This window comes from Myripristis murdjan, chromosome 17 (assembly GCF_902150065.1).
Source record: "Myripristis murdjan chromosome 17, fMyrMur1.1, whole genome shotgun sequence".
Lineage (NCBI taxonomy): Eukaryota > Metazoa > Chordata > Actinopteri > Holocentriformes > Holocentridae > Myripristis > Myripristis murdjan.
In genome coordinates, this window is record NC_043996.1 from 12,818,568 (window position 1) to 12,831,272 (window position 12,705).

At 42.3% G+C, this 12,705-nt stretch overlaps 1 protein-coding gene across 1 annotated transcript in view; it reads right to left on the reverse strand.

Moving 5' to 3' along the window:
• LOC115374843 (low-density lipoprotein receptor-related protein 8-like) overlaps positions 1 to 12,705 on the reverse strand; it is a 59,917-nt gene that overhangs the window by 22,114 nt on the left and 25,098 nt on the right. The window contains exons 4-6 of the mRNA XM_030073986.1: positions 10,088 to 10,477; positions 5,691 to 5,813; positions 3,678 to 3,800 (exon numbers count right to left, since the gene is read on the reverse strand). Coding sequence (XP_029929846.1) covers positions 3,678 to 3,800; positions 5,691 to 5,813; positions 10,088 to 10,477 — 636 coding nt within the window. The remainder of the gene's footprint in view (positions 1 to 3,677; positions 3,801 to 5,690; positions 5,814 to 10,087; positions 10,478 to 12,705) is intronic.

Genomic DNA, 12,705 nt, shown 5'->3' on the forward strand with positions numbered 1-12,705 from the left:
ATATCTGCCAGTAGAATGAGGTAATACCACTTGTTGTGAGTGCAAATCAACTTGTTTCCAAAATCCTTTATTTCTTGAGTCATTTCCTTGATTCTAGTCAGCTGATCTTCCTCATTCTGATTTCGAATCTGACAAACTTACAAACTGCATATTTAAAAACAGCCTTCACCGTCATCTCGATTTTCACATTTTCTCAGTTTTTCAAAATCTGGCCCTTGTTGTTTGTGCATGTTTATCTCAGTAAATGATGTTACATTTAGTTCAGACCTAGCCCAAGTGATCCCGTCCATGCAGCTTCCAGCTATGCTCAGGGTGAGATCTAGCTTTTATTGGACACTTGCTCATTTTTTTTAATTATAACCAAGAATACCAAGAGAGAGATGGTGATACCCCAAGGATTGATTAGAGGAAGGTTAATTTTGTGGGAACATATTAACCTCTACTTTGAGCAAGTGCCAGCAGACTTTGAGCACTGCAGCAGCATTAAAATCCCCTGGCTAATTCAGCTGGATGGGTGACAGCAATCTGCCACTCACACCAGCTTCATATATCCCCCTCTTGTCAGTTCAGAATTAACAGCGGAGGAATTAGAAGAAAGAATAGTTTCATTTGAGGCCGCATTCCCGTTTTTTCAAAGTGGCTGGCTAGGTGACAAACACATCCAGGAGAGGCCTTGTGTGAAAACCCTGACAGCTTCCTAGACAGCTTCCAAGGATAAGCGTGATTTAGAGGTCACTTCTTCACTCCCATGGGCAGACAAACACAACGTTTCCCTCTATGCTCTCCATCCCTTTCACCACTTTCGCTCGCTAATGCACCACCTATTTTCACCCATTCTCCTCAGAGTTGAATGCAATGGCACAGTGTTAAGAAAGGAATGGTGTGCGGTGCAGTGATATGACGCTCAAGTCAATACTGGGGTAATATGCCTTTCGTTCCTAATTAGATGGGAAAGCCATAAAAACACTCGCTTGAGTGCTGCAAGAAATACTTTGCCTTTATTTTCCCTGACGTAAGGCTGATGCGGTAAATGCAATCCCATTGAATCTCTATTAGTGTGTTTTGGTGTGCGGGCGTACGTGTGCGTGCCTGCATGCACAAGTGTACAAGTGCGTGCTTTTGACGTGCATCTCTGTTTGGGTGGATCATTGTCTGGGTATGTATTTGTTTTTGGGACGGTGTGGTGCTTGCTCAGCTCAGGGAACATCTTGCGAGTAAAGGGTTGAGTGAGCAGAGCAATGAGCTAGGTGTCTGTGGATACGCTTTTAATGGGCTGAAAACAAGACATGAGTTGAAGGAGAAAGGGAGGGAAAGATGAGAGCAAGAGGCAGAGGGAGGGAGAGGATGAAGAGGAGGTAGACAGAGGAGAATTTCCTCTTGGAATTTCTGTTTCAGGCTCGTAATTTCCTTCCCCAGCCGAGGTCAGTCTGCTTTGCCATCTGCCTCTCCTTCCTCCGTCTTGCCACTGGGGGTTTAAGTGTGTATGTTGCCAGTGAAAATATGTAATTGTGTTAGGGCTCAGTACTGGCACTGATTTCCTGATATGATTCCAATGCACAATGTCCCGACTTAGTTCAGCGCTTTTCAGTAACTTCCTTATCTTAAATTTTCAAGCACCACCCAACTCTTGCCCAAAAAAGTTGTGTCCAAACCCAACTTGTCTCTGAAAAAAAAAAAAAAACATCTTTCTTGTAACCCAAAGCCCAACTGGAGCTTGTTCACGAGATAATGATCTCACACTAAAGAACATATTTTCTTCTCATAAACCAATAGGCTATGATACAGTCTGACAGACAAGATGAGAGACAGGAATCCTTAAACAAAGGTTAAATTTGTGGGAGCATAACCTCTGCTTTGCCAGCAGCATTTATAATAAATTTAACATAATAATAAATTGTATTTATCAGCACTTTTCAACGGAGTCACCAAAGGACACAACAAATCTTAATAAGACAGTCAATACACAACAACAGAAAATAGTAGGGAAAAAAAATAACAATAATAATACTTACAAAATAACAACAATAAAATACATATATATAAATAAAGGAATATGGTCATAATGTACACACTGAGAAGCGCCAGGAAAGGAAGGTTAGTTGTGACTTAAAAGAAGCGACAGATGTGGACTGGTGCAAACTCCGAGGGCGATCCTGAACCCTCTGTTACAGTCATCAATACAGGTTCCAATTTTTTTGTGGCATTTCTGCTTTATTGAACAGAAGAGAGAGACAGGACAGAGAGAGAGAGGGAGGGGATGACCTGCAGCGACAAGAACCAGCCTTAATCGTGCACGGTACTCCCTCTACCACATGAGCCACAGGGGGGTTTTGAATCCAAAATGCATCATATCGGGCTTTAGGCTTGACGGCGCTGACACCAGGGTGGGAGCCCCCACCTCTGTTCAGTTGTTCACGCAAAACATGGAATTTGGTCAGTTGGAGTTTCCACCGGCTCATAATAAGATTTAACACAAAATCTTTACACACCCACTGAGAAAATGCATATGGTAAAAGTTCCATCACAGTATTTTAAGAATCAATAATGGATCATTCAAATGAATATCACCAACAGGGCACTGCAGTGGCTCACTGTGTAGAGTGCACACCACCTAATACTAAAGCTAAGCTACAGCAACCTGGGTTTGAATCTGGCCCAGAACCTTTGCTACCTCTCTAGGCCCATTCTTTCCTGTTCCTCTCCACTGTGCCTGTATAATGAAAGGCAGAAATGCTCAAAAAATAATCTTAAAAAAAAAAAAGAATGTCGTGATTAATGGGAAAATCCTTTTTTCCACAGCCATAGATTGTGTATTTGTGTGCATGTATGTATGTATGTGCTATTGATGTGCTTTAGGACCCCTACTAAGAGAGCAGAGGCAGCACACACTCGCTCTTCTGTCTCTGTCTCTGATTTCACAGCTCCAGATCGAGCTCCATAACAGCGAGAGGAAAAATGCCTCTTGTCTCTTCACTCAGAGATCTCTCATATCCACTCAGGGTCAGTAAAAGGCTAAGAGATTAAGATATGAAGGTACAGGGGGAAAGAAAGACAGATGGAGAAAACAGAGGGAGATCATGGACCAAAAGATGTCTTCTTCCACCTTTTGATGATAATTAGGACATGCGGGGTCTTGTTCTGTTCAACGGAGGCTGCCTCTAATTCGACTGTGCCTCTGAAGCCTTTGAAATACTCGGTAACAGGAGGGAGGGAGTCACATTATGTTATGGCGAACATGATTACGTTGCTACATTAAGTGTTCTGAATCCGTTGACAATAGATGTGTACATCCTCTCTCCCTGCATAGGGCCGGGGACAAAAGCTTCACCGACACACAATAACAAATGATGCTGTAATATCACAGGCTGAACAAGACAGGTTTTCTCTCATTTCAAAGCCCTGGGAGAAGAGAGAAAAAGCTTTTACCTATTAAGCAGGCCAGAGAAAAATGCAATCAATAAACTTTATTTGAGTCAGAGTGAGCTATATGGTTCAAAACAGCTTTCTGGAAATGAGCGAAAAAGGCTTGGGCTGTCATGGATGAGAGAATCTGTCAAGGATCTCTCAAGACAGATAGAGTCTTGGTGAAAATCATGACCCACATGTACATGTGCGTGTGTGTGTGTGCATGTGTGTGTGTGTGTGTGTGTGTGTGTGTGCAAGAAGGACCGTCTCACCACACTCTTTCTTGGGCTCGTCTGAGCGGTCCTTGCAGTCCTTGACAGAGTCACACACCTTGGCACTGTCGATGCACTCTCCATTCTTGCACAGAAACTTCAAGGGCCCCTCGCATTTGGTGGCTGCAGTGGGAAGCAGAGGACCGATCAATCTAATATAGATATAGTTATGTGCACAGACTCTCGCTAACTTCATACTCGTACCTCAAAAAGCGTGTAACGTCAAGTTGAATATCAGTAACTGGTTCACAAACTTCACAGTGCACCAAATTACTGAACGCTGACATGAAAAGTGCCGCCAAAAAAATACTGGCCATTCTCATATTCATATCACATTACATAAAAAGCCCGATGTGATTATGCTGCACTTAACCTCCATCCAGTTTTGCAGTTCTTCAGCTCAATTTCCCACAAAATAATTTCCAGTGCACTGGTAAATTATACATTAGAAGTGCAAGCGAGAAAAATAATGAAACTGGCCCACAAAAAGCAGCATGGATCTATAAACCATACAACCAACAGTCATTACAGCAATTCATTTCACAAAGATCTATGCTACGACAATCCCATGCAATTAAATTTTAAGGATGCTGTGGTTTTTTGTCATCTATTGATTTTCTTGTTGTGGTGTCAGGCCACTTCTAACATCACAAGTGGAGAACTGCTGGAGGAGGTTAATGGGAGCAAACAGGCATACAAACAGGTGTCTGTATCTTGTGATATTAGCAACACTTGCCTCTCAAAATTCACTGCACAGCCTTGTTGCTGGAAAGCCGAGGTCAATCATATTACATGGGTCAGAGCACCACTGTAACCCAGTAGTGTGACTGGTCGCTGCCGGGTCACTTAGCAAACTCCTCACTCACTGATTCAACTGCCTGCTATTTGACTTATTTCAAATGGGTTTCTTCAACTCCAGCAGCTACAGGGGCAGGCGATATCAGCTGTGCTGCACAGTAGAACTTCGCACAATAATCAGTTCAACAGAGTGTCATGATATTTTTCATAATACTTCAATCAATATGCGTCATTTATGCACTTCATTTTCATGTGATCACAGTATTTTATTGCACTCGGTTAAGTGAGCACATTGTGCTAAATTTTATTTCACTCAGTTAAAATGAGAATCACCTTGTTTTGAATGTTTATATTCATTTATGCTGATAATTTCTAGTATATTTTATCAGTCCACCTAGTTGTTATGCAGTAAGTTCTATTTTGAGCTCCATCCATACATTTTCAGTCAATTCTGCAGAGTATTGCAATGTATTGTGATCCACATATTGTGATTCTGAATGTTCTGCACTGTGAGATCCTTGGCAATAACAAACCCTATGTAGACAGTAGATCCTGCTATATATAGTGTGTGTATATATATAGAAATGTATACAAAAAAGCACAAATTTGTAGTAAGGAATCCTCAGCCTTTGCTGGAGTCTTGATATTTTACAGTTGAACAGTAAATTTGCGAACTTGTTGATACAATCTGAGCTACCATCTGGTCAGTTTTGATACATTACTCTGCCAACTCATTGCTATACCAACTATTGTAAACAATGGAGTCTGCTGGCCAACCTATTTAATAACACTAAAGGAGAAAAATACTATGTGCTGCACAGCACATAGTAGCAATAAAGGATTTTATTGCTATTTTATTGCTATCGCAGCACCCAGTATTTTTCTAATAAAAGTCTTCTTTTAATAAAACTGTTTCAAAATTATCTGTCTGCTTTTACTGCAATATGTGCAATATGTGGTGCCTTTTTTGCATATTGACCAACATAAATGCCAGTATAGATATATCTGTGATGAACCAATATCAGCCAATATCAACGTGCTGGCGTTTCATTTGGGCTCTAATAAATGGGCAGGGAGATACAGAACCGGATAAAAACACTGGTGAACAGACAATAAAAAATAGGGAAAGGGACAGATTAAAAAAAAGAAAGAGAGAGAGAGACATAAGCACTCAGGGAAACAAACTGTGCAGACGGACATGACAGATGAACTCACCATTGACACAGCCGGCCTCATCGCTGTGGTCGGGACAGTCATGGACCTTGTTGCACTGCTTGGTGCCGTGGATACACGAGCCGTCGCCACACTGGAACTCATCAGGACGACACGTCAGCAGGGCTGCAGGAGGCACATGACACATGGAAACATTAACATAAAAGGTTGAACGTTTATGTAAAAAAAATATCTGTTTAAGAAGCCCATAAGAAAAGCCATGCATAAGATTCCTTTTTTCCTATTCACACAGATTCATACACACTAATCAATTTATTGCAGGCGTTGGGTGCTGCCTAGGGCAATAGCGGTTAACCCATGGGCGTGTGATAAATGATTTTCAATATCCTAACCTCAAGATGGAGGCCGTGTGGAGCCATCCCCAATTTCATTAATATCCCAGGCACCGACAAGCTTTTCATCTATGGGGCCCTGTATGCTCATGAAACTCCTTTCCAAACCACACTAAAAAGCAATATACATGGCTGAGGGGGGGATATGATTTACTGTTATCAGAAGATGAACAGGACAGAGGGAATGTAATGGAGACGGGGCTGCCACAGTACAGTGTTTTGGACATATTCACACGTGTACGTACAGCCACACAGCCACGGTGATTATCTTCTCCACAGAGCGTCGCTCTGCATCTGGCAGATCAATCTAAAAATCTGATTAGGCCAATAATCCGGTGCTCCATATAGAGAAACACACACGCTCACAAATTCAGGGCGTGCGGGGAGTGAAGGTGATAAGGTCTTAATGAATCACACCAACGCCCACTGTGTCTTCAGCGGACAATTTGTCAGAAAATAGATGTTTTCATTTTAATTGCAACAGGTATGACACCCACTTTGGCTTGGGTGTAAGTAAATGTACAACAATCAAACTAAATAAACACAGGCGTGGCACACATCAGAGCATGGAGTGTCTACAATGCAATGGTAACATGGTGTTTTTTTTATTTTTCGTTATTTATTTCATCTTCATTTAACCAGGAAAGTCATTAAGAACAAATTCTTATTTACAATGGCAGCCAGGCAATTATTGAGCACCGCCCGTTAAGGATTGGTGACTGGAAAGATGACTCGACAAGATGGCTGGAAATAACTCCAGGGGACAAATTCAATAATTCCATGCTGTCGCTTAGAGTAAATACTGGCACGATGAATAAAGTATTGAAGCCGTGCCCAGAAGAAATCATGGCTGAGCCTCTGAAACCATGCAGTCTATGATCGAATCTCATAAGAGTTTTCTCTCCTGTGTCTCCCTCACCACTTTCCTGCTGCACCGACTAAATAAAGGATATAAATATCAAAGGTAGGTGAACTGCCCCCTCTCCTTTGCACTGATTCCTGCCGGTATCTGCACAGTGGTAAAACAAGCTATGTATTGCTGCACCAGAACAAACATGATATTGTATTTTTGAGGGTTGATATTCAGTTTCTTCAGTGCAGTACTTTGAAATCCAACACTTGTCCTTGGGTGCTGATGACAAGACTTCTGATGGCAGCAAGACGTTCATGCATTCCTCGTAATTCACAGCCTCCAGTGAGGTTGATAAAATACTCTGGAGTCTGTTCAGCGGCTCTTATGTTATTTTGTGAGTGAAGCTGTCATTAAAATAGCATATTTTTAAAATGGAAAGGCTTGCTGAAGTAACTAAGAATACAGTGGAATAATCAAACACGTGTTCTATTAAGTATTATTAATTCTAGGTATTCAAACAATTTCAGTAAAACTGAACATGGTCACATGAGCTACAATGTATATGCTCATTTCAAAACTGTGTGGTCTTTTATCAGTCAGTGATCAGCCGTCTCCATTGCTGTCAAGGAAGATAAGGTGAAGAGCTTGAGTAAAAAAGAGCTTGACTCGCAGAATTGCTATTATCAGAGCTACGGGAATCTGTGGTCTCATGGTGAAGAAAAAGCCTGCTTCCTTCCCTTCCGAGGCTTTCTCCACAAATCAAGGCTGTTTTTCAAGGACTTTTAAACATGCTTGAAAGGACACTAATGGGTTGCCTAGCAACCTCTGGACAATTGCAAGCTTCCGTGTCTGCCCGAGTCTGGGCCTCTCTTTTAATGCAGGTATCCAGTTAGCTAACAAAACATCAATCTCTGGTAAGCACTGCTTATGACACCACAGAGGCAGAGGTGGGTTTGATGTGCACGCCGCACATCCTGATAATGAATAGTCGGACTATCTGGGCTGCACGCTGGCCTGGTGGGACGAGGGCCTGAGGGCTCTCCATTCTGCTGCCAGCTAATAGGAAAACCTTTTTTATCGCAAGCCTCCATCTTCTCACGGTGTTTATCAACGGAAACACATTCTTAGTAGACACATTCAGAAAACAAACTGCCCTATTGCCCTACACAGCAGAAATGCACTAAGTGACAAGAAACGCCTCACAAGAAGAAGGAAAAAACTGTTTGCTGTGATCTCTCTACTCTTCAGTCCACAAACACACACACACACATAAGCCATCAACAGAATGTACACACAGTGATGATGTAAAGTGAAATTAACCTTCAGTGTAATAGCTGCATTGATTGTACTTTTAAATGGGCTTTATGCTCCCAGGGCTCAGTATCCCCTCAATGAATATGTATTGCACTATTAGATTGTGCATTTTTGTTAAAATACCAGTGGACACAGGCATTGTGAACATTGTTCTTCATGGTGAGTGTTTGTGTTACGTATGTGGCTAATGTTTTTCATACCAGTGCAAACTTTGTTGATGTTTGGTCATGTTAATATAAAGTAAGTTTGCATAAGAGAGTATCTTTGAAAGCAGCTTGGCCATAAACACCATTTCAGACATCATTTACTGAACATGTACTATCTTATTATGCATTTTTTGCTACGAGCAGCAACTCAGTAACTCACTCGATTGGTCGTTTGGTTGGTTCACAAAAATTTCCCCATCCTGTGGCGGTCACAATTTGCGCCCTGGCATGGAAGTTAAGTGTGTGCCTATGTGAAGGTGTGTTTTGAGTTCATGCCAATTCGCTAGAAGGGGGTGTGGCAATGGGAAGGGCCTATCGCCAAAAAGGAGCATAACCTCCAAATGGATTCAGAGAATTCTTTCATGATTTCATGGAAAGGTTCTTCATGAACCAGTTTTTCAAGGACAGCTGATTAACTGTTCATGCCAGCCAGCAAAACGGGGGTGTGGCAGTGGAAGCGGCCTATTAAAAAAGGCTCTAAATGGACTTGCATAACATGGCCAAATTTTGTAGAAAGTCACACACATACGCACACAGGTAGACAGACCTACACATACACACACAGAGACTTTCACTGGTGATGCTGTGCCCCACCCACTATACTGTAGCCATGCCCACTTTCATAACTCATGAAACATTTGTCGCAGAGTAGACTCTTGGGTGAGGCATCATTGGTCTCAGCAGAGAGTTTCTGTTGAAATGGTGTGAGTTAGCCCCGCTCCCTATGTTTCAGCCATGCCACCTTTCATGGCTCATTATCCAGTTATTTTAGGAACATGTGGGACTCATCAGTGGACTCAGCAGTGTGTGATTTAGCCCTGCCACCTCGTTCTGTTGGTCCATCAGTTCATTGGTACACAAAAATCTGTCCGTTTGCGGGTTCATAAAGCTGTGCCCACCTTATAGCAACCACAGCTTTCTACCTCTGAGGCCAAAATTTGCCATGGAGATCAAGTGTTTGAGAGTTTGTGTGTGGGTGAATGCATGAAAACATGGATGCATATGCATACGTGGCTGGAGTTATTGCAAATTAGCGCTTATTTTAAGATACAAAAATTATTCTCCTTTTTATTTTGAGGAAACACAGGATTAGGTAACATGGGGACGCTTTAAGTTTGAAGAAACTATATTGAGGGAATATAGGATGGAACCCTTTTAAATATGTTTGCATGCTCCAGTTTAATTACACTGGTGTGGAGCTGTCTTTGGAGGAGATGGGTATATAAGCTGTTTTCATTGCTGGTTGAAATATTCATGCAGTTATACTGCATGAAAGGCTGACAGCAGGCATATGGACAGGGCTACAATTATAGTGCTTGTACTAGCAGGAGGAAATCTGAGGGGGATAAAGCTGCATTGTATCCTTCTATTGTGTATAAATTATTGACTCAGTCCCCTCTTTAAGAAATATCTAACATAAATCCCTAAAATAACAATCTGTTAGATTTAAATGAGATGGAAAGCTACAAGATACCTTGTAAGATGTTAACATATTGACCACTGCAAAGAGGAACATAATTGTATTCTTGTGAAACAAAAGAGAAAAGGCTTAAGAAGATGAAGACAAGGAACTGCAGAGACAGAGGGGGTGTGCGAGGGAAGAAAGACACAAAAACAAAACAAAAAAAATGAATAATATAAACAGAGCCATTCATGCAATAAAAAGATACTCACGACAGTCAGACTCGTCAGACTTGTCCTTGCAGTCTGGGTCTCCATCACACTTCCAGGCCAACCGCACACACTCCCCGTTGGCGCAGCGGAACTCCCCCACGGTGCAGTTGGCCCGGCGGCTCGGCGGGTACGGCACCCCGTCGCCGCCGCAGCGCTCCGGCCCCTCGTCCGACCCATCGGAACAGTCGGGGTCTCCGTCGCAGCTCCACATGAGCGGCACACACTCGGAGGTGTTGCAGCGGAGATGATTGGGCCCACAGGTCAGAGGGGAGGAGCACTTGAGTTCATCGCTGCCATCGCCACAGTCGTCATCGCCGTCGCACACGTACACAGTGGCGAGGCACTTGCGGTTGGCACACATGAATTCCCCGCTGGGGCAGGCCTTGGCATCTGGAGTGCAAAATGAGGAAAAAAAGCAGAACAATTTCAGTGACCCAGAAACAAAGCAATCGTTCTGGCAGAGCATAATTATCAAGGAATTTAGAATTTTACTCATACCAAGTTTAAGCCTGAGATACTCTGAAATAATTATATTAATCCAGAAAGAAGTCTCAGCAGTAAATTAGGTCCTGAGTCGCCTGTTTCGCCAAAAACAGAGTAGGGAGGTGGTAGTAAAGGAAGAGGCAGCCACTTTAGGTCCCCATTGAGCATTTATCTCTCTTCTGAATAGGTGGTATTTTGAGATCGATGCTGCCTATTCTCTCTCAGTGGCTGACAAGTAGAAGTGAATGGCTACTGTATGTTTCACGTCATTACTTGTGCCTTTCAAATAGGTAGTTACCCGACCATTCCCTGCAGATTCTCACCGCTCAAAATAAACCACAGAGCAGAGCAATAGCACGGTGATGGTTCTTTTTTTTGCCTGTATTGCATGAAACATAAAAAGGGACTTTGACAACGGCTACACTTGAAGGCATAAGAGAGAAAGAGAGATGGGAGGAGGGAAACTGCATTCAGGTTACTAAAGTTCAAAATAATAAGCAGCATCGAGAGAGAGAGAGAGAGAGAGATGGAGTTTAAAATAACAGTGATAGAGTCTCAGCTATGCCGAGAGGTGATATTGGTATCACAACCAGCGAGGAGAGAGGGGGAGGAGGGGGGTGATGTTGGTTATCACAGGAAGATGTTGAGATGGTTCCTCTCCTGTGGAGAGAGAGATAATAGAGCTCTCTTAGCTGTCTGCCTGCCCCTCTCTTCCCTCTGTGACAGATCACTACCAACCTATATCTCGCCCTCTCAAAACATCTCTCTCTCTCTATCTATCTCTTTCTCTCTCTCTCTCTCTCTCTCTCTCTCTCTCTCTCTCTGGCTTGTTTGCTTAGATGGGTTATACATATGCTATTGCAAGTGCTTGGGCGTCTATACAGTTCAATTTAACTTATTAATTTTCATGCTTGCTAAAACTAGGCAAGGCAAGGCAGCATTATTTATACAGCACATTTCATACACAGAGCCAATTCAAAGTGCTTTAAAGAAGAATGAAAATACAGTAAAACTAACCGACTTGAAGGAGAAAAAACAGCTACTCTGTCTGCAAAGCCAACCTCTGACTGTTACAAACAAATCCTTTTTTCTCATTTCTCCCTCTCTTCCTATACCCTCTCTGTCTCTCTCTGCCTTTCCTGGCTTTGCTCAGCCTGACCAGTGGCACCCAGGCTGTGAAGAGAGGCAGTGCTCCCACTGTGAGCCTCGCTGCACAGAGGCCTGAACTGGGAAGAATCAGGATTTGATATTTATACAAACCACAGGGAGTTAGCTTTGACACCATTGCCCATGGCTTTATGTGGCCAGCTACAGGAAAAGGCTGCTGCTTTAAAAATTTTTTTTTTTTTTACAGAGAATCAGCACCTTTTAAAGAAAGCAGCTTATTGCCAGTGGCCTGCAAAAACCTTACATCTCCAAAATATCAGGGATGGCGAATTTTAGTTGTTTTGTTTCTCCCATTTCGCGCATCCATTTTTGACCCTGTGTAATGCCTGTCAAGCAGTTTGGTTTGGTCCCAGAGAAAAAAAAAATGCTTGCACAGTAGAGCTTGAATTAGGCCTGCTATTTTGAACATTATCCGGCTGAAAAAAAAAAAAAAAAAAAACATGTCTGAACCCACACTAAACCACTAGCCTAACCATAACAAAGGTTTGAACCCAACCCCAAACAAAGAGAGAGAAAATTTGGTCTGAATCTGAAATGTGACCACCACCTGCCAGATACTTAATGAAACCATACATTTGTACTGATGAAAAGTATATTTAGTCTACTCATTAACTGTAGTAGTAACTGTAGTAACTGTAGTCTGTGTAGTGTCTGCCACCCTCAGATTAAAATGGATTGATGGACAAACTAAATTTAATATAGGGCTTTATCAAACCCATCCAAAGGCTCAATCTAAAATTTAGTTTAAATACCACTTTGATGAAGTTGTTCATTAATCCATGCCTTAAGACAACATCCAATACCCATTAAAAGTTCCCATTAAAATACCCATTAAAATAAGTTGAAAAAGCATAAAATCTGAAACCTGGGGCTAAAAATCTGACCTGACCTGGCCCATATGCTTGAAATTTCTGTCATGTCCAAACCCACCCGGACAGGAACAGTCAGATCGCACTCAAGCTCAAGCT